This window comes from Notechis scutatus, chromosome 12, assembly GCF_049901735.1.
Source record: "Notechis scutatus isolate UNSWTSFEM ecotype Mainland chromosome 12, rNotScu1.2, whole genome shotgun sequence".
Classification (NCBI taxonomy): domain Eukaryota; kingdom Metazoa; phylum Chordata; class Lepidosauria; order Squamata; family Elapidae; genus Notechis; species Notechis scutatus.
Window position 1 is genome coordinate 1,487,052 of NC_142020.1, and position 25,449 is coordinate 1,512,500.

At 48.2% G+C, this 25,449-nt stretch overlaps 2 protein-coding genes across 2 annotated transcripts in view; both read left to right on the plus strand.

The window, feature by feature from the left end:
- The first annotated feature begins 66 nt into the window (after positions 1–66).
- On the plus strand, positions 67–11,928 carry UBFD1 (ubiquitin family domain containing 1). Its single transcript, XM_087973094.1, has 6 exons — positions 67–686; positions 785–993; positions 2,907–2,972; positions 3,113–3,218; positions 5,788–5,870; positions 9,996–11,928. The coding sequence occupies exons 1-6, from the start codon at positions 416–418 to the stop codon at positions 10,104–10,106; spliced, it is 846 nt and encodes a 281-aa protein (XP_087829220.1). The 5' UTR covers positions 67–415; the 3' UTR covers positions 10,107–11,928.
- A 5,188-nt stretch (positions 11,929–17,116) lies between these two features.
- ERN2 (endoplasmic reticulum to nucleus signaling 2) overlaps positions 17,117–25,449 on the plus strand; it is a 22,235-nt gene continuing 13,902 nt past the window's right edge. The window contains 6 exon segments of the mRNA XM_087942337.1: positions 17,117–17,318; positions 17,815–17,950; positions 18,048–18,081; positions 18,261–18,333; positions 25,080–25,152; positions 25,263–25,385. Of these exon segments, the coding sequence (XP_087798463.1) occupies positions 17,244–17,318; positions 17,815–17,950; positions 18,048–18,081; positions 18,261–18,333; positions 25,080–25,152; positions 25,263–25,385 (514 nt within the window). The 5' untranslated portion in view covers positions 17,117–17,243.

The window sequence follows — 25,449 nt, forward strand, 5'->3', positions numbered from 1 at the left end:
TCGGCCGGAAGGCGCGGCCACGGTGGCCGCCGAGGGCCAATCGCGGCGCCCTTCCCGACGCGCCCCGCGGCCGGGCTGTACACAATCATCATGGCCGCCACCTCTGCTTCCCCGGTGCGCGTGAGAGAGAGAGACCGCGGCCGCCTCGTCCCCGCGGCGCGCGAGGCGGGGGCCCCGGGGCGGGTGGGGGCCGCGGCGGCGGCGGTCCGTCTTCGAGCCCGCCGGCGGGGAGCTCCCGGCGCCTTTGGCATTGCGCGGGGCCCCGGCCGTGCCGCGCTTTGCCCGGCTGCGAGGGCGGCGCGAGGGGGGTCCGGGCCGGGAGCCCCGGGAGGAGCCCCGCGGGGCGCGGGCGAGGTGCCGCCTGGGTCGCGGGTCTATTCCCGTTTGCCTTTTCGCAGACTCGGAGGAAGCCGGCATGGACGCGGAGGTGCGGAACCCGCCCGTGGGCTGCCAAGGCGGAGAGGAGGAGAATGGCTCCCTAGCTGCCGAGAAGGCCTCGGAGGCCGACGAGCCCCAGAGCGAGGCCCCCGACCTGGAGGCCGCCTCCGTCAGCAACGGCGGCGACACCGAGACGGAGAAGGAGCTGGTGGAGCTGAAGATCATCTGGAACAAGAACAAGTACGACCTCAAGTTCCCTCTGGACAGCACAGGAGCGGACCTGAAGCTGAAAATCCACTCGCTGACAGGTGAGAAGCCGCCTCTTTGCCCCCTGGAGGAAGGAGCTCCAGGCCGGGGGGAGGCTCCGGGGTTAAGCCTCCTCCCTCTTGGTTTCCCCCTTTGGCAGGCCTCCCGCCCGCCATGCAGAAGGTCATGTTCAAAGGACTGCTTCCGGAGGAAAAAACCTTGCGGGAAATCAAAGTGATCAGCGGAGCCAAAATAATGGTGGTGGGTTCGACCATCAATGACGTCTTGGCGGTCAACACCCCAAAAGATGCAGCTCAGCAGGAAGTGAAGTCGGAAGAGGCCAAGAAGGAGCCCCTCTGCAGACAGAAGGTTAGTCGGGGCCACCAGCTGGGTTTGAGCCTGCTTTTAAAGAGGTGAACTGTTTTGAACGGTGGGTCTCTTGGGAGAAGGGCTCTCTATATCGGGGGTCCCCAATCTTGGCCACTTTAAGGCTTGTGGGCTTCAACTCACAGAATTCTCCAGCCAGCAGAGCTGCTTTGATGAGCCCCTCCCATTTTTGACTCTCCTTCTATTAAAAGAAGCTTCCCCCTTATTCTGACATTGTCCTATGACAGAGGTCTCCAAACTTGGCCACTTTAAGACTTGTGGACTTCAACTCCCAGAATTCTAGCTGGCTGAGTCTTAAGGTTGCCAAGTTTGGGGACCCCTGTCCTAGGGCAGCACAATTCTCTGTTAGAATTTGTCACCTGTTTACCTGAGAAGGAGATCAGGAACTGGGAGTGATTTGGAAGGAAGATAATAAAGTCAGGAAAGGACCAAGGGATTGAGGACAGAAAGTTTCATGATGGCTTAAGGCAAAGGTCTCTAAACTTGGCAACCTTAAGACTTGTGGACTTCAACTCCCAGAATTCTCCAGCCAGCTATGCTGGGTTTTGAAGTCCGCAAGTCTTAAAGTTGCCAATTTTGGAGACCACTGCTCTGTGCATTTCGATGCGTTCCTTCTTTTCCATTAACGCTCCAATTTTAAGATGGGTGGAAGCAATCTTTGCAACCAATTCATTGCCTATCAGCATATTCACAGACAGGCACTTTAACTTGTAGAGAATCCCCAGATTGGCAAATCTAATTCAGTAATGCTTTTGGGCCACCAAATGTGCTGCTCCTTTTTTAATTGTTCAGGTGTTTTCGGTCAGTGGTTCTGATGTTTTCGGTCAGTGGTTCTGATGTTGAACTGGGGATGTTTTGAAGAGGGTGGCCCATGCTTATGCCTCATGCTTTATAAGTAGATGGTGCCAGGTGATTTGCCAACATATTCCAAAGGGGTAGGGCAACATTCCTGTTCTGAAATTCTGCCAGTTAATTTTGCCAGTCATGAGCAACACAGCCTGTTTTCCAGTTAAAGCATTTTCTTGTAATCCTATCTTTTCCCCCTTGCTGTTATTTTTTGCCATCTCACTGACTTGTTTACAGGTGGTATACAAGGTTTCATTTTTTAGCTATTAAGCAATTGAGCACTCACAGGCAGACTATTTTAAACTTTCCAAAGCCTTTTGGTTGGTTCACCATAAGTTATTTATAGCTGCTCTACTTATTTTTGTTGTCTCCTGTTATTGCCTTGGATTTTTGTCAGTGCTGACACTGCTAATATTTCCCATGATTTATCATCTCTTGGTATTATCTTCTTCCCATTTGCTGCTCTTGTGCCTGAGTTTAGCAATTCTGCCACCTTTCAATGGCTGGTTTTTGTTTATTTCTGCAAATCTCACCTTGATCCTGTAAGGATAGAACTCTGTAGCTCAGTAAACCAGAGTGCATTTAGGCAGATATTCCAAATGTTTCGGTCTCCCCATTCAGAAGTTCTGTGACATCTGCATCAAGATTGTTGTGCAAGTTGCAGAATTTTGAGAGTGGAGATTACAGCTTGGTTTGCAATCTCCAGATCTGTGAGCACATAGAGAGGTATGCATTGACTGATCCTTCAACTCATCTTTTGAATTTGAAAAAATTGCTTGTCCCATCTAGATTTTTTGTGTAACTTCAGCCAGATTGTTTGTTGGGAAACCATGAATTCTGCTCCCTAAGAAAGAAATGCTGACACAAGAACACTTTGGTGTCTTTTAATTAGCATCTGTTTGCAGCTCATTTGTAAAGTGCTACTTTCTAAGGGAAGGTTGTGCATCTCAGACTTTTTAGAATTCTCATTGCTGGCAAGTAAGCAAAGCAGAAATCTGGGAAGACTTCTATCGTTCTTTTTTTTTTTAATTTTTATTTCTGCTTTACAGCAACATAGGAAAGTCTTGGATAAAGGGAAGCCTGAAGATGTCATGCCTTCTGTCAAAGGTGTCCAGGTAAGAAACAAGAGTCGAAAGCCCAGAGATTGGCAACTCTGGCTGTTCTGTTCTTACTGATAGATGTTGTAAACAGAATGTGTTTTTCCTTGTACTGTAAGTTGTTTTGTTCATAGAAGCTTGTGTCTCAACCTCTTTAGGAGCGTCTGCCGACTGTTCCTTTATCGGGCATGTACAACAAGTCAGGTGGAAAAGTACGGCTAACCTTTAAACTTGAACAAGATCAGCTCTGGATTGGCACTAAAGGTGCGTGCCCAAGTTGTGTGATTGTTCCGATCCTGAAAGCTTAGCTTTGTGTGATAACAGTACTTTGTGATTTCTGGGTTATTGTATCTAGGCTGGTGAGCTATTCACTGAATCCAATTCACCTGTCAATTAAGCCAATTTAAGTAGATCCGTTTTGATTTGTGAGCAATGCGTGAAGCTTAGCCAAAACATTAGCAACAGGAGAGTCTTTAGCTGCCCTTCGAACTGGATGCTTTTAGGGTAAAAGATTCCGGTTCTGAGAAACAGGACAGCAGCCTCAAGACAGGATGGAGCCCCTCTGACCCTGCTGTGTGGCACGTGAAGGCCCGTAGCCTCAGTTGGCTGGAATGCGTGTGAAAGAAGTGGCAAGCTAAATAAGATGTCATTGTGAAGCTTCCATGTGAGATGGCATTTATGGGGCTGTTTTTCACTCTTGATATTTCACTGTAAACAATAAACAGAATAGTCCAGAAATATTGTTTTACTTACATATTTTTTACTTTTTGGTGCTGTTAAGCATTACAGCTCTTGCTGATGTTTTTTTAACAGCAAATACTGTTAATTGAATTCTAAATGCTTCTAAAGTAATTATGCAAGCTTAATTTTGGTTTGGTAGCATATATTCTGCAATACAGGTAGTCCTTAATTTAAGACCACAATTGAGCCCAAAATTTATATTGCTAAGTGAGACAGTTAAGTGAATTTTCCACCATTTTACAACCTTTCTTGCCACAAGTTGTTTAGTGAATCACTGCAGTTGTTAAGTTAGTAACCCGGTTGTTAAGTGAATCTGGCTTCCCCATTGACTTTGCTTGTCAGAAGGTTACAAAAAGGATCAAGTGACCATGGGGAAGCTACAACAGTAGCGTGAAAACTGGCCGTAACCCTTTTTTCAGTGTTGTAATTTCAAACGGTCACTAAATGAACTGTTGTAAGCCAAGGACTACCTGTAATTAAGGATATGTTTTCGCTCCTTAGAGCCTTGTTGAATCGAGTTGAACATAAATTATAGGAAATAAATATAATGGGATCAACAGGCACAGAACGCTTTGCTCCACTAAGTTCAAAGCGTTTGTACTTTTTTCATATTACAAGCAACTGAATCTTTTTTGTGTGGCATAGTTTATTTTTTGTTAATGTTACGTTGAGCATAGTTCAGTAATTTTGTCTATTGACATCTCTTTTGAAGCTATATCTTTGCTTTAAATATATGGCGAATGCTTTGCTCCAGTAAATGCACAATTGGATAATTTTGTTAAGTTTGTTTAGAGCTAAGCAGCTGATAATTTGGGTTCTTGTTAAACTCTGAGTCTGGTTGTTCTTGCATCCATTTCTGTTGATAACGTTCTGAATACAAGGGAGAGTGAAGTTTACGGGTGGATTATTTAAAGAGTGTTTCTCGCTTAGCATTCATTTATTCAGTGACTGGTCCCTGAAGTTCTGGACATTGCAATACACCTGTGATGGTCATGTGAACAAACTCCAGCCCCTTAACATCAGCTGCCCCACCACACCATGCATGGCACCACTGCTGTGCCAGCCAGGGCCTTTTTTCTCACCAGGCGTCTTTAACGCCCACATGGCTAGGGCCTCCTTTTACCCACCAGGCTTCTTTTTGCAAAAGACAACTCTGGGTGGGGTGTGAGAGAAGCCCTGGCTGCACCAGCACAAAAGAAGGGCCCAATCGGTATGGAGTGGTGTGCAGTGTAGCCAGACGACATGGCATGCAGGGCTGGGCATCTGGTGGCAACGGGAAGGCGGGCAGCCAAAAGGGCAGAGATGGCAATAGCACTTAGGCTGATATGCCACTCTGTAGTCCTTTGCAGCACTCTGAGTGGTTTACAATGTTAGCACATTGCCCCCAGCAATCTGGGTCCTCGTTTTACCAATCTTGGAAGGGTGTAAGGCTGAGTCCACTTTGAGCTGGTCAGGATCAAACTCCAGGCTGAGGTTGCCTGCAATCTACATTCCAACCAGTTTGCCACCATGGCGGGGTAGCTCAAGAGGAGGCAGTCCCTTATATCAAGGCTCAAAGCTGGGAGGGACCAACAATGGCTTGGATCGGGGTGAGTCCTCACCTAGCAACCTGCGGGATTTGGATGATGACGGTAAAGGGGACCGCCATTGCTAAGCCATGCAGTCACATGACATCATGGTTTACAACCGCATTGCTTAGCGATCGGAATTCTGGTCTCAGTTTACCATTGTTACCTGTAGTAGCTTATCTTGGCAATCTTAGTTGGGGTTTTCCACTGTCAAGGAAGAAATCACTAAGCAAGACCAACTGGTAAACACTGACCTTCCATGCACTGAGGATGTGACCTAGCCTGGAGATAAACGTTGGGGAAAATTACTAAAATCAGAATATGTAAAGTTTGACGTAGATACTAGTTACAATTGAAGTTGATCCTTTATCCAGCCAAAGGCTGCGTGCCAGTAAGACAAGAGCGAATAAAAGATTTAATGATGGTATTCTTGTCCTTTTAAGATAAGCTTGGTGGCTGGGAAGGGAGAATATGGGGAAATGTGGAACATCAGTTATCCTAACTTTTTCTGTCTTTCAACGTAGAAAGAACAGAAAAGTTACCCATGGGATCCATCAAGAACGTGGTGAGCGAACCCATTGAAGGGCATGAAGATTATCATATGATGGTAAGTGGCTTCGGCTGAGGATTGATGCCTTCCCGTGGGCAAAGGCCTTAGGGGCTCCAGGAGAGTTTCTCCATGGAGGCAGCAGCTCTTTATATCAGGGTCCCTCAACAAGCCAGGACATTAACAACTTCAGAATGTCTAAGTAAAGCCAGTTTGGTCTTTTCTGCTTCTTTGCTGTAACCATCATTCTTGGCAGTTAGTTAGTTCTCACCTTCAGTTTCACTCTCCCCCGTCTGCAGTCATCCCAAGTCCTAGATCATCGGACCTTCAGGTAACTTGGTCTCCAACTGCGGCTTCTGAATGCCAGGTCAGCCTGTAATGTTGGGCTCTGTCGGCCGTTATTGTGTTGTGATCGATTTGGAATGTTTCACCAAGGCCTGGATGAGCACAGAAGAGGCTTTGGGTTAGCAGCAGGCCTCCTTCCAAGTGCTCCAGGAATTCATGGCTACCATGATAGCCACGAACTGCACACAGATCATCATACCCCCAACCCTGGATCTTAATTTTTTTTATTTTTTGTCTCAGGGCAGTTGCAACATGACCTGGTGGAGAAGATTCATGTAACGCCTGGTCTTGGTTGTGGTCAGACCATAGTCTGGTTGTCTAGAAGCCTTTTGAATCTTCAGGTGCCGGATGCATCCGGTTCATATCCTGAGCGTGTTTGGGGAGCTTTCTGAGGTTTGGAGGGACGTTCCTCGCTTGAAGTGAGGAGGTTACGAAACGTGGGGTTGGGTGGACCCCGAGTGGCCTCCCCTTATGTGCCTGTCTTAGGGCTCCCTGGGCTTTCTGAGGAGCCCCAGAAAATGAGCAGCAGCAGCAGCAGGACACTGAGGACGCTGCTGGGGAGAGACGGGGACCAAACCAGACGGGAACCCGCATTATTAAGGGCTCCGTTGTGGCCATAAGAGGAGCAGAACTTGATGGTTTTCCTGCTCCTCTTGTGTCCACCCAGGGCCACTTAGCAGCCTGGCTGAGGGTCAGCTGGACTTTCTCTGGGAAGAGGATTGTTGGAGCAATACCTTGTGGGGGGCCGCTATGAGCGTCATGATTGGCAGCCGAGGGATAAAGTTCCTCAGATCTGCTCCAAGCTGGACTCCAGCCAGGCAGGTCCTCTTGGACTTGCCCTTCATCTGGGAGGAGTTTTGTCCTGTGAGTCTTGAGGAAGAGGTGCTTGGAGCTGTTAGTGCAGCTGCCTGTATGACAGATCCGTGTCCTGCCTGGCAAAGCCGTCAGAAGGAAATGTGTTGCTGTAGGCCCTGGGTCTCAAACTCGGTTTCATTGAGGGTCGCATCAGGGTTGTGTTTGCCTTGGTGGGACTGAGGTGGGCATGGCCGGGTCGACGTCACTTGCATTGGGGGCGCCTGTGGTGGGCCAAGCACTCTGCCAGCTCCCGAGCTCCGTTTTTGGCTGTAGCGGCCTCCTGCAACCCTCTGCTGGTGAAAACGGAGCTCGGGAGGGCTGCGAGCTCCCCTTTTGGCCAGCAGAGGCACCGTGGGCCGGTCCGCTGTTTCCAGAGCAGTCCCGCAGGCCAGATCTAAGCATCCCACGGGCCAAATCTGGCCAGCAGGCCTTGAGTTTGACACTCCTACTGTAGGGGCTTCTTCCTTGAGTTGAAAAGGTAGCGTGTGCCCCCTCCTTAAGAAGCCCTCAGTGGATACAAAGATGGTGGAACAATTTCCATTTACTCTCTCTTTTGAGGAAGAAGAAGGGTTGAGCTGAAGTTCCAGAGAATCTTGGAAGAAAAAGATTACCTGGAATCTTTTCAGCACTGATTGCCTGTGCAGGTGATCTCCGGCAGAGCCAGGAGGAGGGAGCCAGTGCAGCCTTGATTGTGGCAGCCCCCTGGGGGGTTGGGGAGGGGCGCTGTTTTGCTGTGGCTTTTCTTCTGTCTCCTAGGTTGGGACGTGGACGCGGTAGAAGCGAGAGAGCGAACCTTCAGCCTCCTCAGAGATCCAGTGTCCTCCCCTCTCTTATTTAAGATCTACCTGGGGTTGCTGGCCAAGTGCCCAAAGTAGGCTGGTGAATCCCAGTTATCCGCCTTGACCGGGGTGTGTGTGGGGGGGCTACCCAAATGATGCTTTTGAGAGAGAGTCGCAAGGGTTGGAGGCCTTGAGTTGGGAAGCCGGCTGTGCTCAAGAACGTGTCAGATTTCCTTCTCAAGGGGGCTGAGCTTCCCCACGAGAAACGGCGCACAGTCAGGGTTCCTCTTGGACTTGAAAGAGCAGGTGTTTTCCAGATCCATCTTATTGTTGTAATGCATAACATAGTCACCTCTTGTTTGGACTATAGGTAATCCTCGACTTGCAACCACAATTGAGACCAGAATCTTGGGTCATGGAGTGACGCTGTCGTTAAGTGAGGCACCACATGGCTGTTTCACTCAACAACCGCAATCCCCCCACTGCCGATTGCGGTTGTAAAATGATTCCCTGGGACGTGAGGTGGATGAAGCCAAGGAGCAGCCTGCCACAGGGGCTCCACTTCCACGAGGCCAGGCGGCCCTTTCGCTCTCACAGGGGCTGGCTGAAAAATGGCAGAATCCTTTCCGGAAGGGTTTGCAGGCAGCCCCAGAGACAAGAGCAAGTGCTCCCTGCTGCAGGGGCTCCGTGCCAAAATCCTCCTTCAGGCAACCCCAGGAATCAGCCAGCTGGCAATTTGCAATCTTCCCTCCCGGCTCCCACGTTGAATTTCCGGGAAAGCCAGTTGGGAAGATGGCAACCGGCAATCCCACAGTCGCAAGGCACTTGGCAACCCCTAGTGAGAGAGAACAGGTTGCCAAGAGGCCAGGATCCTTGCAGCCACGTGGCCGTAACTTCAGGGATCATAAATCCCTTCATTCAGTGGCATCCTCATCATTTTGAATGATCGCTGAACAAATTGGTGGTTCAACAGGTCTGCCTGTCCTGCCGTTGCTCTTTTGGAAGATGGCTTGGCCCTCCTGTTCCCAGTTGGTTGTCTGGGGGCTCCTCAGAGTACCGGCTGTCACGTACAGAGCCCCAAATTGGACCCTGGAGATTTTGTGGGACCCTCTAACTGCCTGCCTGTCCCAGAAGAGGGGGCGGGGTGGGCGTGATTGGATCCCACCTGCAGAACATTTGGGGTGCCTTCTCTGTGTTGCTGCTCCTGCCCCCAAGAATACCTTCCTCCCTGAGGTTGGTTTGTTTCCAACTCTGTGGACCTTCAGGAGAGCATTCAATTTTTACTTTTTGAAGCAAAATTTATGAACGATAATTGCATGGATTTTTGTTGGTTTTTTTCTCAGTGCACTGCAATTGTTGTATTTGTGCCTGTATTATGAGCGGGGTTTTCCGTGCTGTTTCTCACCCGTTGGATCCTGCTCTGAGTTGCTTCAGTTAGGCCACCCTGTAAATCAAAGAAATGAATCCATTTATAGAAAACATTTATAGAGACGCGGTTCTGGGTCTCTTGGCCTTGGTAACATCCTTTTCCATGCATTTTCCGCCATCCCTTTCCCCTGTTCTATGGAGGGCTGGAACACGAACTTCATCTCGGGGTGCTGTTTACCCAACAAGCCCCCCCCCCGCCCCCCAGGAGTGCTGATGGATGGTCTTGCATCTGGGGGATCTGAGCCCTGCAATTATCGCTCCCCCTTCATTGCGCATCAGTGGTGCAATGTGGCGCAACTTTGGTTCAAAATCTGCTTTGCTGTCTAGACCTTCGCAAGGCAGCTAGATTGCCAACCAGTCTGCGGATGCAGCCCCAGTTTGAAGAGCAAGCTTGGTTCCCTAGCCGGCCAGTTCAAAGGAACAGCAGACCCTGGCTTGTGGCCTGGGGGAATTGGCAACCGGGCTGCCGGATCCAAGGGGAGGAGAAAGCCCCCTCCCCAGGGCTCCTTGGGGGGCAGCTGTGGGATAGATGAATGGTTCCACCAACCTTGCTGAGTAGGAAAAATTGGGGGTAGGTGGTGTCAGGGGAGGCTCAAACTTTCCTGGAGGGGACCTGGAACTGAGGTGGTTACTTTACTGTTGTAATGTTTGGCTTGTATCGTTGGACTCCAGGTAAGAGTTTCTGACATGAAAACCCTTGATTCTAAAGCTGTGTGTAAATAGCAGGGAAGGGATTGTGGCTCATGGGTTTTCAAACCTTCCTCCCTCCCTCCCTCAGGCTTTCCAGTTGGGTCCCACAGAAGCCTCTTACTACTGGGTCTACTGGGTGCCCACCCAGTACGTGGATGCAATCAAGGATACGGTGCTAGGGAAGTGGCAGTACTTTTGAAGGCACGCTCACCTCTGGCATGGAGACGGACTGGGATCTTAAGGACACTGCTGGAAGAGGCCCGGATGGGTTTGGCTCCTGGGACTTCTTCACCAACGCCATCTGGGAGAGGCCTGGGAGAACGCCAGAGGTGGGGATCTCTCGCCATTAGTTCCTTTTTAACTTAAAGCAGTGCAGCAGCAACGGCGGCGGCGGCAGCAGCAGCAGCTCTTGTTCTGCGGCAGCTTCAACCGTATTTAAAAAAAAGCAAATACAAATGGAAATCAATAAATCTTAATTTACAACCACTGTGTGTAAATACACTTCAGCTCTGCAGCTCTTCAGATTTCGACAAAAAACCAAAACCAAAACAATACGTCACTGTGGATTTTCTACGTGGCTTGGACAAGAGGCGGATATTTTCATAATTCTTCATATATAAATACCATTGTTTGGGCTTGTAATTGGGCGTCGGAGAAATAGGTTTTACTCCTCTCTTCTCCTGGAACATTAATGAAAACTTCAACCGTACGTAAACTTGAGGGTGGGTGCGGGGTGAGGTTCATAAGCCATTCGCTTCCTTCTCCTGAGGCTTTTGTAGTCTTTCTGGTGTCAGTGGGGTACAGTTTCCACCTGAGAACCCAAAGGGGGTCACCTCTTTTTAAATTTTGTGGTGAATCTTTTCATATCTGTCATTGGGCGAAAGGGAGGGAGATGTTATGTGGGAAATGTGCCATCAAACCGACATGTTGCTTAGTTGGGTGTGTTTTCCCCCGCTTCCCCTCCTCCGCTGCTGTTGCCATAGCTGGGGGGGCCTAGTTGCCTTAAGAAGCTGCTTCCTTTGGCCCTTCCTCTTGATCCCTTTGCTCTAAAGGTGCTACTGTCGCTACTTAGTATTTGGCGTTTTCTTTCCCGCAGGGAGTTTTTTTAGAGCAGCGCGTCCAGGGGTAAGAAATCCTGTCTTCCAAGCTAGCAGATGCAGCCAAAGGCTTTTCGGAGCCAACCTGGGCACCGGGTCACCGCCATATTCTTCCTTGTAACCGCCAGAGTGGCTTTGGTTCCAGGCCTGCTAGTTCTGGAATGCCAACAGTGGACTTTCCTTTTTGTTTTCCTTTTCTGTCCCTTTCTTTGTTGAAAACCATGCTGGGGAATTTCACTCACAGCCTTTTGTGTTTCTTGCCAGACCGAAAAGGCCATCTATCTTCTGCTGCTGGTTCCATCTAGTGCCCTCGAAATGGTAAATTTTAAAGAGGCTTGGGAATCGTAACAGCTCCTATGTAGGCCGTTTTCTACAGCTATCCAGGTTAGAGATCGGTTGTTATTCTGAAAAATTATGAAGCCATGGAAGAGGAAAAGAATCCAGAAAAAAAATAAGACATGTTGGTATAGTTATTCTGTGTCCTTCATTCTGCATAATAAGCAGAACAGAATTATTCTGAGTATATTTATGACAAAAACATAAACTTTTTATTTTTATGTTTATGTCTTAATTGTACTCAAACAATACCTACAAATATACCTAGTGTTAAAGATAGCCCTCCAAGCTGCTGTATCCTAAGATATCTAAAAGGAGGATTTTTGTAACACATATTGCAAATTAGTTATAATAAATTCCATTGGACTCAGTAGGATTTCCTTGGAGTAAACTTTGCAAGTAGCAGAAAGTAGAATTTTCAAACATAGGAACTTACCAAAATTGTAATGACTAAAGGAAGACTTTACTACCTGGAAAAATTTATGTAGATCATTATGAAACTTATCTTTTTAGAAAAAGCTCACAAGAAAATAAATATTCCTATAAATGAAATTAAGGTGTGGCAATAAACTTGATCACATTGAACTCTTATCTTACTTGTATTTATCTTAGTCTAACTTGGGTAAAGATCATCAACAGCTGAAAATGTAGGAGCCATGCGGTGCTAAACAGGTTTCTCCGTGAGTAAATCTCCCGGCATTCAGCCAACTTATTTGCAGGTCAACGTGTAGAGAGTTGCAACCCAAATAGATTGTCACATACATGTAATCTGGGATCGGACTCCGTGGCTTGAATAGAGCCAAGGACCCATAGAAAAAAAAGACAACAAATTTCAGAATCTTGTAGCTGGATTTTGATTGGTGTCACTTACATTTCGGCTTTGGCGATTCTTGCTTAATTCAAGCAGATCCAAGTCTGGTGTTGCGTTGCTGCTATGGATGCTGCACCCTCTGAAGCTCCAAGGAAGCAGGGATTTCTCTTCTGAAACTCCTCCAGCCGCCAAGCCTGTCGGTCTCCTGGAACGGGAAGGAGGGATCGCAGCCCCCACCTCCTGCTTCGTGGGCAAGGGTGCCAGGGGCTTCTCCTGGGAATGGAGGAGGCACGGAGCCCTTTTCTGTCCTGCACGGATGATGCGAGCACAGCCGGCTAATGCTCCAGCAGCAGCAGCAGCAGCAGCATCGTGTGCTGTGGCCGATGAGCAAAAGAAGCCGTGTGCCCGCAATTCCCCCGCCCTGCTCGCCAGAGTTTCCTGCCTGCCTTGCTGGAGGTAGAGCACCAGGTTGCCTGCCTGAGTTCCGCTTGTCTCCTCCGGCCCAGGCCTGATTTTTCTTAGGGGGGCCTTTCAGCCTCAACTCTGCTCCGACAGGAACTTTGCTTTTAAGGGAGGAGGGAGGGGAGGGGAGGGGAGTGGGCATTTCTCTCTGCCAGCCCCCTGGAGGAGTCAGGGCTCCTGCATTTCGGATCAAAGCACTTGAAACAGGAGAGAACCCTTGAGCATGTGCAGAGAGCAGGCTCCTCCCGCCCCCCACCGCCCCCATCCATCTGGAGCTTGGACTTCGCTCCTGGGGGGGTTCTTCTCTCTTAAAAGTGGCCTTGATCCTTGGGGACCCCTGAAACCCCCTCCTCCCATGACGGAACAAAGCGCCAGGTCTTCCCTCCTGTTCACAGTGTCCTCCAAGCCAGGGGCTGTTCCCCTCCAGCCGCAGAAAGCACCTCCTTCCTGCCTTTAAGGGGCATGGCTCTTTCTGGGCAGGTCGAGACATTTGTGGGCCACCAACTTCCTTTCCCAGGACTGGTTGGGGGCCCACGGGGGCTATTTTGGAAGGCTTGGATTCCTGTGTATTTTTTCAGGTGAACAGAGGAGAGAAACCGGCAACTGCGACCCTGCAGGGGGGATTAGGAGCTTTGGGGGTGGGATTTGGTGCTCTCCCCTGTGAGGGAGGGAAGGAAGTCTTGGGCATGGGATGTGGGTTGTCTTGCCTGTCAGCAGCCTTCATTGTACTTCTGCCTCTGACAGCCCAGTGGAGCAGGGGTCTCCAACCCTGGCCACTTTAAGACGTGTGAACCAACTCCCAGGCTGGCTGAGGAACTCTGGGAGTTGAAGTCCACATGTCTTAAAGTGGCCCAAGTTGGAGACCCCTGCAGTAGAGCCGCTGTTTCGAAGGAGAACTTACTGTCTACACTACGCAGCCTTGCTTGCCTGTCCTTGCAGTCTCACTTCTTTCCTTCCTTCCTGAGAAATCAAGAAAAGTGTCCCGTGGGGTCTTCCTCGTCTCTTTTGCCGCCTTTGGGGAGCAAGTTCTCCCTCGCCTCCTCCCCAGCTAATGGGTGATGGCGCTCCCCCTCCCATTTCATCCCACTGAGGCCGGAGTGAAAGCATCTCAGCCTCTCGGTGCTGGAAACGCTTCTGGTGTCGGAAGGCAACGAGTGTGATTAGGAAACCCCACTGGAGCCAGGGATTGGGAATGCTCTTCCGGACTTGGCCTTATCCTCACTGACTCCTGGGATCTTTCTCGGTGCCAGCAGGTCCAAAGACACAAAGACACTTGCAGTTAATTTCAGAGGACATTTTTCCCGTCCAAAATGCCTCACCCCACCCAGGGCTCCTTCCTCCTGGCTGAGGGGTGTTGCAAAATACACCGACTCTTCTGCTTCCTGCTTCTCCGGGCAACTTAGAGGCTCCCATCCTGCACTCCAAGGGTGCGAGTTAATTTGTCCATTTCCACACACTCGAAAGATGTTTTTAATTATTAAACCTTCAGGTGGCGTGGAGTTTTTCTTTCAGTACCGGGCATAGGAGATTCTTGCTGCTGTTAATACATGTAATATAAGATATGTTATAGTTTCTTTTTATTATTCCTAAAGGAATAATTCCGGGACAAAATCAATTTTGTTTTCAATTAACTCTTCTAACCACATTTGAATCACTTTCCAATATTTTTTCGCTTCGGGGCACCACCACCAAGAATGAAAGAAGGTACCTTGTTGTCCACGCTTCCAACAATTTGGTTTTAAATCTGGATAGATTTTAGCCAATCTTGAAGGTGCCATATACCAATGATAGAACGTTTTGTGTTGATTTTCCTTATAAGCTGCCGATTTTGTTATTTTATAATTCGTATTCCAAATCTTTTCCCACTCTTCCAAATCAATAGATGTCCAAAATTTCTACCCCATGCAATCATTGATCCTTTTATAATCTCTGCTCTATCAAATTCTAATAAATGTTTACATATCTTTGATAATAATTTCTCATCTGGGCCAATCAAAATTTTATCTAGTTTTTGTAATGTCTATTCCAAATTCCTCACTGTCCTTGTTATATCTTGCTTGTGGTGTTTGCATGTAGGTCCACCAGTCCAATTTTATTCCCTGTTCTTCCCATTTTTGTCTGCTCTTTAAATTCCCTTGTTTACCTAAGATTTCCCTATACCTGGCTGTTTTCTTAACCTCCGTTATATTAGGGTGGATTACTGCTTCCAAGGGAGATACCCAGTTTGGAATTTTGCGATCATATTTATTCTTTATTTGTCTCCATGTTTGTATCAGCACATCTCTTATTTTATGTCTATGGAAGTATACATACGGCTTGCTTTCTTTATCCCACAGGAAGGTATGCCACCCCCTTGGTAAGTCGTGCCCAGGTGTGATGACTTTTTTGATCTTGATAAACTTCGGCTGATGCAGTCCAGGACTGAATCTGCTTGTTTTGCAGGAGCATCAACACACTGGTTGGCTCATATTTGGTGGCTCATATTTAGCTTCAGGCACCAGATCTTTCCCACATCCTTTGTCTTTTATTTTTGTTCTCTAAATACAGGACTTATTTGCTTTGGTCTGTCAAAGCAATATTCACATTTTCTGGCTGATCTCTTAAATTTTGACCAGTCCAAGAAAGGAGCCTTGCAGTCTATGAGTCTGGTGTGATACAAAAATGAGTGATGTCCACTCATTTGGTATCTTTGTGTGTCTCAGGTTAACTGAGATTGGACTGCCGTTTGTCAGAAAGGGTGTAGCGTCTCCTGCTTGGGTGGAAGGTTGGGCTAGATGACCTGCCAGATCCCTTCCAACTGTGTTAACCCGTCATCTGTAAACTGAGCCCAGCTCACCTTTTGTCTTTAGGCAAACCGTCTTGCATATTTTGCTCGCCTTGTGGGGGTGAAGAAATTCTGTCGCCTGCTCTTCAAGAAGAAGTGTGTACCGAAACCAGCACATCACACACCTATCAATAAACGAGCAGACAGAATAAGCAAAAACAACCCATTACTGACGACTTTTAATTATGTTTGCAAACTGTTGTAAGTGGCATAAAGCTAGAATCCAGGATGTGGTGGGTTCTAGTCCTGCCTTGAGCAAACACTTCCGGGAAACCTTGCCAAGAAAACGGCAGGGACAGGTAGTTAGGCAGGCTCCAGGAATCAGCACTCAATCGGGGGCACCTTCTCCCCCCCAAAAAAAACCCCCAAAGGATATTGGTGTGAAGCAGGGGTCTCCAACCTTGGCCACTTTAAGCTTGGGGGACTTTAACTCCCAGAATTCCCCAGCCAGCATTCTGGGAGTTAAAAGTCCCCCAGGCTTAAAGTGGCCAAGGTTGGAGACCCCTGGTGTGAAGCGTGTGAGCTTATTGTGTCCTATTTGAGCATTTTTTGCCCAACGGTGGGTGGGTGGGTGGGTTTTCTTGTGTCCCTGGAGGGGCGTTGGTGTCCAAGAGCCTGTTTGTGGGGGGTGGGGGGTGTGCTGCGATTCCTGTACAGCTGCCTTTGCTTTCCCTGCAGAAGGGATATTGTCGCCCCCCTCCCACCCACCCCCACTTCAGTTTCTTCACGGGGTTTGGAAGGCCCCCCTGGCGATCTATCCGGGCTGTCGGGAGCTGAGCCGGCGGCCCTACTCTCTCTCTCCAGTAAGGGCTGGAAGGGGCGTCCTTGGAAGCTGGGACGCTGGGGAGAAACGGTGGGGGGGGGAACGAGACCCCCGCACAATCTCTGCCCCCCCGCGCATCTCCCTGAGCCCCCGCGTGAGGTCGCGGCTCCCGGATCCCGCCGGAGGGCGAGACACCGTCTGTGCCCGCGGCGGAGAGAAACCGGTCCGGCGGGTTTCCCTTCCTGCCGGGGGTGAAGGCGAGTCCGCGGCGTCCCCAGGGAGCGGGGAGGCTGGCGCGAATTCTGGCGGCCGCTTCCAGAAAAGGCCCCGCCTGCCGGAGGTTCCCACGACCCTGAGCAACTTCAGAGGACTAGAACGGAAGAAGCTTCTTGGATAAGAAGCGAAACGTTTTCGAAGAAAGAAAAAAAAATAAAAAACAAAGTCCAGTTGCCTTTTTGGGGTACAATCATGCCCGGGATGACTGAGGATTTCCAGAGGTTTGGAGTGTTGGAAGTCGGGTGTTCTAGGACAGGCATCTCCAACCTTGGCCACTTTAATAATTCTGGGAGTTGAAGTCCTCAAGGCTTAAGGTTGGAGACCCCTGACTCTAGGACCCCGACCAAAGCGACGCAACAAGGACACTAAACGGGTTCTGCGAACGCCGCCGTCGCCCCGGCCTGCCTCGCTGCTCCGCTCCGCATAAACCGTCGTGGGAACCAGCCGGAATAGTTGCACCCCGTGTTTTAGAGCTCTAGTCCGAACTGTTTCTTCAGCCACCGGGGAGTTTGTGCTCCGTCGCCTTCTTGCTGCCCAGAGCCTCTGGCGAGCGGGGGGTGGGGGGCGCAGGTGTGCCAGATCCAGGTGTGCCTCTGAGCATGTCCGGAGCGCTCCTCGGCTGGGCGAGGTGGGGCGAGGAAGTTGAAGCCGGTGCCGTCCGGGAGCCGGATCTGGGGCGGAGGCCGGCCGGGAGAGTCCGGTTCCTCCCCGCGGGCAGCAGGCAGGGGTGGCGCGCAGGCCAGGAAGCGCGGCGTGGCAGGGCTGCCATGGGCGAGACCGAGGAGCAGCCCCCGACCCGGCGCCGCTTCCCGCTCCTGCTGCTGCTGCTGCTGGTGGTGGAGGTAAAGCCGGGACGCGGCGCCCCCCCACCTTCCCCGAGGGGAGGCTGCTCAAGCGGTCCGCCCCGCGGCCAGAGCTCCCGAGGTCTGCTCCCACGGGAGGGAGGGCGAGGAGGGTCCCCGGAGGCGGGGGGCAGACTCGCGTGGGGGCCCTGGGTCTCCCGGGCGCAGCTTCAGAAAGAGCGCGGAGGATGGGAGATGGAGAGGCCGGAGCTCCAGGCGGCGGGTGGAGCCGGAGAGCCGCTGCCAGCGCCGGCCAGCCCTCCTTGGGTCGCCGGGGCTGCGTCTCGCTTTCGACGGAGGGCGCCGCCTTGAAGCCCGCTCTCTTTGGCGTCGGGTAACCCCGACGGGCGTCCCGCGAAGTGGCTCCGCTTTCCCGGCCGCCGGATTGTCCGGTCGCAGCGCTGCCAGGCCGGTCCCGGAAAGGCCGGGTCCCCCTTGGACGGCGCGGCCGAGAGCCTGGCTCCGGGCCCACCCGCTGCTTCTGCCTTCCCCGCAGACTCGGACCGGCGGCCCCGCAGCGGCAGAATCGGAGCCGGAGCCGGAGCCGCCGCTGCTCTTGGTGGCCACGCTGGACGGGCGCCTCCGCGCAGTGAGCCCGGCCACGGGGGACGCCCGCTGGACGCTGGAGGAGGGTGAGCGGCGGGCGGGGCGGCGGGGCTGCTCCCATGACTCCCCGCCGCCCCCCGAGAGCGCCTCTTCCCGCTTCTGACGGCGCTGCTCTGCTTTCAGATCCGCCTCTGCAGGTGCCCCGCCGAGAGCCCGAGTGAGTGGCGCCGGCCGCGCTTGGTCCGCCCACAGCGCCGCCTGCCCGACCCCACTCCCCATAAAGCAGCCGAGGAGGGGGCGGGGGGCTGAGAGGAAGGGGGCTGCCCAGGCGGCGTGGCTGGCCTCGGGCCGGAGGAGCTGTCCGGGGCCAGCGCCCTTCTCGTCTTCTCTGTGCAGGCCCGCCTTTCTCCCCGACCCCAGCGACGGCAGCTTGTATGTGGTGGGGGGCAAGGACCAGGGGGGACTGATGGTAAGTAGCCACGAAAGGGGGCGGGGCTCACCTGAGTCAAGGTGGCCCCTGCTAAGTTGCACTCCTGGGGGGCTAAAGGGGGAGGAGCCATCCTGCAGACCCCTCCCCTGATGGGCAGGGGGAGAAAGCTGGAAGGGCTCCAAGTCCTGGGTTGTGCAACCGATGGGGAAACCGACCCCATAAGAGGCTAGGATGGCCCAAAAGGAGTGAGGGGAAGTGACCAGAGACTCACTGGAGGAGCTCCACCTGGGGCTGCCAGCCCTTAAACAGATTAACAGAGTTAGAAGGGACCTTGTAGGTCATCTAGTCGAACCCCCTGCCCAAGCAGGAGATCCTACACCATTTCTGCCATTCTGCTGGCTGAGGACACTCTCCGGAGTGAAGCACAGGATTAAGCCAGCTGGGTCTTGGAGGCCATGTGCAGCCAGGAATAATAGAGTTGGGGGGGATCTTGGAGGTCTTCTAATCCAACCAACTGAGCAGTAGACAGGCAAGTGGCTGCCCAGTCTCTTCTGGAAAGCCTCCAGTGATGGAGCCTCCACAACCTCTGAAGGTAAGGGGTTCTACTGGTTGATTGGTGTCACTGTCAGGAAATTCCTCCTTAGTTTCTTGTTGCTTCTCTCCTGCCATAGGTGCTTCTTGTCCTGTCTTCAGGTGCTTCTCTGTGACGGCCCCTCAGGAATTGGAAGACTGCTGTCATATCACATCGGATTCTGTTAGGGTTTGGAGATTAACCCCTAGAAGAGTATTGCAGCAGTAGTCAAGCCTTGGAAGCCAAACGAGAGCGGAAGGGCCCCAGAGTATACACACACTGAACACAAACACTGTTTGTAGTTTAAATAGTTTTTAATCCAGTTAGAGTTTAAGCATTGTCATTCAGTCCATTAAGTCATTCACAGTATTTCCATCCAGTAAGACTCACTAGTATAGTCCAAGTTAAGAGTCCTTGCAATATCTTTATCAGCCGATAAAGATATCTTCTCCTCCTCCGGTTTCACTCTCCAGAGAAACAAACGCTGGATATTCAGTAGAATTACGCAGTAAATCAGCAAACAGTAGCAAACAATAACAGTTCAGTCACAGGCACTCACAGTCAGTAATCTCAGTTAGTCGCAGCAAGACACAGTTAGTCGCAGCAGCACACAGTTACAGTAGCACACAGTTACAGCCAGACAGTAAGCCAGCTTTCCAGCTTCTAATGCTTCCTTATATTGTAACTTCTAGCCGCACCCTTAATCAGCTAATTGCCTGCTGCATTGTGCTTAAAGTGATAAGCACTTAAACCATGATATCTAAGTTTTATATATTTATTCACCCAAACCATATTTGGTATCAATGTTATACCTAACATACTCCCCTTTTGGGTGAAATAAATATATAATACCTTTACAATCTTATCCCATATTTTTCACAACTCTCCTGGTGCTTACTGGCACCTTGGGCTTTAGTAAAATTATCAGCTAAATTGTCCTCCGACATACAGTACTCTAGCTGAATCATCTTACTTCTTACAGATTGTCTCACGTTTAGGTATCTTAGATCTGTATGTTTGCTCCTTGTTTTTACTCCAATATTTGTGGCCATTTGAATTGCTGCCTGATTATCTTCATGTATAATTATAGGATAATCTACAGTTATACCTATATCAATTAACATTTGTTTATACATTATTAACTCTGTACATAACAATGATAAACAGGAGAATTCTGCCTCCATAGTAGACAAACTTATATGCTGTTGTCTTATTGACTTCCAGCCTATTAATGTCTTACCCAGCATTATGGCTGTTCCTGAAGTCGACTTTCTAGTGTCTCTTTCTGATGCAAAGCTAGCATCTGCATAAGCACACAGAATTAAATCACCCTTTGGTTCTAAATACAATGAATAATTCATTGTCTTTTAAGATATCTTAATATCCTCTTAGCTGCAATCCAGTGTCTTTCACATGGTGCAGAATTGAATCTAGCCAACTGATTCACGCAGTACGATATATCTGGTCTAGACCAATTACTAATATAACTCAAACTACCAATTAAAGATTGATAAATCACCTTATCAAACTCAGGGCTTTGTACATCAGTGTTGCTAAACTCCTGACTCATTGGAGTCTTAGCTGGCTTACAAAGCTCCATCTTGTAATCTTTTAGTAATTTGCTTATCTTATCTTCCTGAGATATCTTAAAACCTTTCCGTGTTTTCTTTATATTCAAACCGAGATACTTCTTTATCTCCCTAATTGCTTGATCTTTATTCTCTTTCCTAATGATGCTATTATTTTATTTGCTTCATCATTAGTTTCAGTTATCAATGCAATGTCATCTGTGAATAGTAATAATAATGATACTTTCCCATTTGTCTCCCTCTTAAACAGACATGGATCGGCTAAACCAGCTTTAAATCCTATATTGTTAAGTTCATTTACAATATACTGGTTCCATTCATAGCCTGATTGTTTTAGACCATATAGGCTTTTCTTTAACAACCAACAATCATTATTATCCTTATTTTCACTTTTAATACCAACAGGTTTTTTCATATAAATAATATGTTTTAATGGGCGTGCAAGAAGCAGTTTCCACATCTAAATGGTTAACTATATAGTTTTTACTAGCTGCCCACACTAAAGCTGCCCTCAAGGTTGCTGCCTTAAGACTAGGTGCAAACACCTCATCATAGTCATTAGCATTCTGCCTAAAACCTTGGGCTACTAACCTTGCCTTATGGATTAAATTACCATCTTTATCTATTTTTACCTTAAATATCCATTTGCAGCCAATGGTTTTCTTTCCTGCAGGTAATTTGGCATTTTCATACACCTTCATATCTCTTAATGAATTCAGTTCCTTATTCATTGCTGCATACCATTTTTCTTTTTCCTTAGTAGGATACTTTTTAATTTCTTCTACAGAATTAGGAACTTGATTAATCTGGCACACTGTGTTAGCCTGGTACCTATCAGGCGGTCTAGATACACGTGTAGTTCTTCTGGGAATTACAGGGCTTACAGGAGGACTTTGTTGAACTACTACCTGTTCATCTTCCTCATCCTGTTCAGCTATTGAATCTGTTTCTTCCTTTATGGGCACTATTTCATCCTGTATTTGTCTCTTTACTTTATTTTTAAAGTTACAGGGATAACTAATGGGTTTTCTATAGGATTCAATAATTACATCTTTATTGGCATCCTTTTCTAATTTCTCCCATCCTTCATGTTCTAGAAATTGGGCACTAGCACTACATAACACTTTAGATGTGCCTTTCTCCCAAAATCTATATGCCCTATGGTTTGCCTGATAACCAACGAAGAAAAATCTTTTAGCTCTATGTTGCCCTTTTTTTCTGAGTTGTGCAGGAATATGCACCCATGCTGGTGCACCAAATGTGTGCAGGTAACTTAGATCAGGTTTCCTGCCATGCCACCTGGTGAATGGAATTTCACCTGTTGTTGTGTTAACAACGTTGTTCAATATGTTATTAGCACACATTGTTGCCTCCCCACAAAGAATCAGGTAACCCAGAATCATTTAACATTGTTCTAACCATTGCCTGTAGTGTTTGGCCTCTTCTTTCAATAAAAGCATTATGTTCTGGCCTGTATGGAGCAGACTTCTTATGCTCTATTCCAGCTACCTTAAGTCTGTTCTGGAATTTGTTATTAATAAATTCCGTGCCATTATCTGTCACCAGGGTTATCAGTTTACGTTTAGACTTTCTTTCAGCAAACCTAAGCCAATTGAAAAAATGTTGATATGTTTCAGTTTTGCTTTTCATTAAATAGCAAAACCCATATCTAGAATAATGGTCCATAATGCTCAGTATATATCTAGCACCCCCATACTGGGTTTCTTTGGACCTATTATGTCTGCAAATACTACTTCTAAAGGTTCTTTTGTTTTAAAACCATTTAGCCTATTTGCAGGCAATACCTTGCTCTTATCTTCACAGCAAACATTACAACGCAAATATTTATCACAAGGTTTTAACCTTATTCCTTCAGATAACTCAACTGTACGTTTTAGCATTTTAAAATTTACATGCCCCAAACGCCTATGCAATAAATGGATACATTCTTCATGAGGCTTTATATTATTAAATACAGTTTGAGCCTCCCTTTCTTACTATTATCTAAGACATATAATGTTCCATTTAAAGCTGCAGTTACCCTTTTGTTATCTTTTTCAATTATGCAATTATTATCCTTAAAAGTAATTACATAACCTAATTTATCTAATACCCTTACTGAAAGCAAATTAAACTTTAGTTGCGGTACATACAACATTTTTATATCCTGGTTTATGTACGGACAACGTGCAAAACCTTGACCTTTCGCTTTCAGGTTCCAGCCATTTGCAAGAGATATATGTTGAGAACTTGTAGACATTTTTATAAATTTTGTCTTATCTCTTGTGATGCAGTGGGATGCGCCACTGTCAACCACCCATAAATTATTCTTCACATCAGAGTTGCCAAACGTGGCTAGTTCAAATGCTTTCTTTGGCTTTTTTACATTCTGGCTTTTTCTCTTTTTGCAGAATCTTGCCAAATGTCCTCTGCCTCCACAATTAAAACACTTTTTAATTGTGTATGCCGTTGAAGATAAATTCTCTTCTTCCAGGTGCTTTACTTTGCTTTGCTGGTTTCTTTCAGGCTTTGAAGATAATTTCTCTTCTTTCTTATCTTCTCTCAGCTCGTCACGCCACGCCTTCTTCTGGCTTTTTCTAGTAGCCTGCCTGTAATGTCAGTTAATGAGAGGCTTTCTTTTGGCAATACCTCTAACGAAGTCACATAGTCATCATAGCTTTGATCTAATGAAGATAATATTATGTAGACTTGTTGCAGTTCATTAAATATAAGCTCTTTTTCTTGCAAATCTTGAAAAATGCTCTTCATACAGTTTAAATGAACTAACATATCTCCATTCCTCTGAAGATGCTCAAAAAGCTTCCGTGTAAGATTTATATGTGCTCCTACACTGTCCCGAACATAAATCTTCCTGAGGTTCTCCCAGCAGTTTGCAGCATTTTCTTCTCCACGAATATGGACAAGCTGCTGATCACAGAGAGTCAGTCCTATGATGCATAAAGCCTGCTCATTCTTTAGTTTAAAGTCTTGTAACTTTTCTTTATCATCATCATTAGCAGGATTCCAGCTACTCACATCTGGTGGGTTTGCTATAATGTCCCACAAACCTTCTCTGCGTAGAAGTAAACTACATTTCATTGACCATGAAACATAGTTTGTTCCATCCAGCCTGGATATCATGGACAGTTGTGACAAATTTACTTGTGCCATTACTCTTCAGATATTTTGACTATTTTAAACTAATTAAAACAGTTTGTTTTTACAGTAATGTGCAACTCACACCAACTCTTCTGGTATATCCTGGTTAGTTAGACTATGCTGCTGGGCCCATAACCAATGTTAGGGTTTGGAGATTAACCCCTAGAAGAGTATTGCAGCAGTAGTCAAGCCAGGAAGCCAAACGAGAGCGGAAGGGCCCCAGAGTATACACACACTGAACACAAACACTGTTTGTAGTTTAAATAGTTTTTAATCCAGTTAGAGTTTAAGCATTGTCATTCAGTCCATTAAGTCATTCACAGTATTTCCATCCAGTAAGACTCACTAGTATAGTCCAAGTTAAGAGTCCTTGCAATATCTTTATCAGCCGATAAAGATATCTTCTCCTCCTCCGGTTTCACTCTCCAGAGAAACAAACGCTGGATATTCAGTAGAATTACGCAGTAAATCAGCAAACAGTAGCAAACAATAACAGTTCAGTCACAGGCACTCACAGTCAGTAATCTCAGTTAGTCGCAGCAAGACACAGTTAGTCGCAGCAGCACACAGTTACAGTAGCACACAGTTACAGCCAGACAGTAAGCCAGCTTTCCAGCTTCTAATGCTTCCTTATATTGTAACTTCTAGCCGCACCCTTAATCAGCTAATTGCCTGCTGCATTGTGCTTAAAGTGATAAGCACTTAAACCATGATATCTAAGTTTTATATATTTATTCACCCAAACCATATTTGGTATCAATGTTATACCTAACAGATTCTTTTCTTCATTAGACTAAGCCGGGGTCCCCAAACTTGGCCACTTTAAGACTTGTGGACTTCAACTCCCAGAAAAGCTGGCTGGAGAATTCTGGGAGTTGAAGTCCACAAGTCTTAAAGTGGCCAAGTTGGAGACCTCTGGACCAGACCTACCCAATTCCTGCAATTATTCTTCACTTACAGAAGAAGGAAATGAGAAGCTGCCCACTGGGCCAATGGAGGGCCGCCAGGTTTGGGCACAGAATCCCATAGTCTTGAGGGATCTAGAATATCCCCGGAGGGGTTGATCCTGAGCCATCAAAGACAGTTGAGAGAGTTTCCTGGTTACTTCTTGATTGTTGGGAGCTTTACTGTTGAGAAGATGCTAAAGGCAAAAGGGAATCACTGGCTCCCTGCTTGTATCACATTGTCTGAATAGAGGCTCTTGCTTAGAAGAGGCATCCTGAAGGCCTGGAATCCTGAAGGCTGAGGATGGGGATGCATAATCCGAGGGGCATTGGTGTGGCTACTACACCGATAGCTGTTGGCACAAGAGGTCATACGTGTTCCAAGCATCTCGCGCCAAATGCAACATGGGATCAGCTGCTGCAGATGTTGCCTTGACGGTTCCAGTCTCGTTTGTGAAAGGGGGATCCTTAGCCAAGTGTGGGTGTGGATCTCTCTCTCTCTCTCTTTTACGTTTCTGGTAGAAGCTGCCTTTCACCATCCCAGAGCTGGTGCAGTCTTCTCCGTGCCGCAGCTCAGACGGCGTGATCTACACAGGTGCCGAGGGGAGGCGGGTGGAGGGGGAGAGGGAAAGGCTGGAGCCCATTTCCACTGGGAGGGATGATGGGGCGCCCGGGGACACACCTGTTTCCTTCTCCATTATCCAGGGAAAAAGGAGGACTCCTGGTTTCTGGTGGATCCGGCCTCAGGAGAGAAGCAGAGCGTGCTGTCGCCACAGGCCTGGGATGGGCTGCACCCCACAAGCCCCTGGCTGTTCATCGGACGCAGCAGTGAGCATCCCTTGAGCCTCCGTGCCTGAGGATATTTAGCTCAGAGGGGGGATTCAGCCGGTTC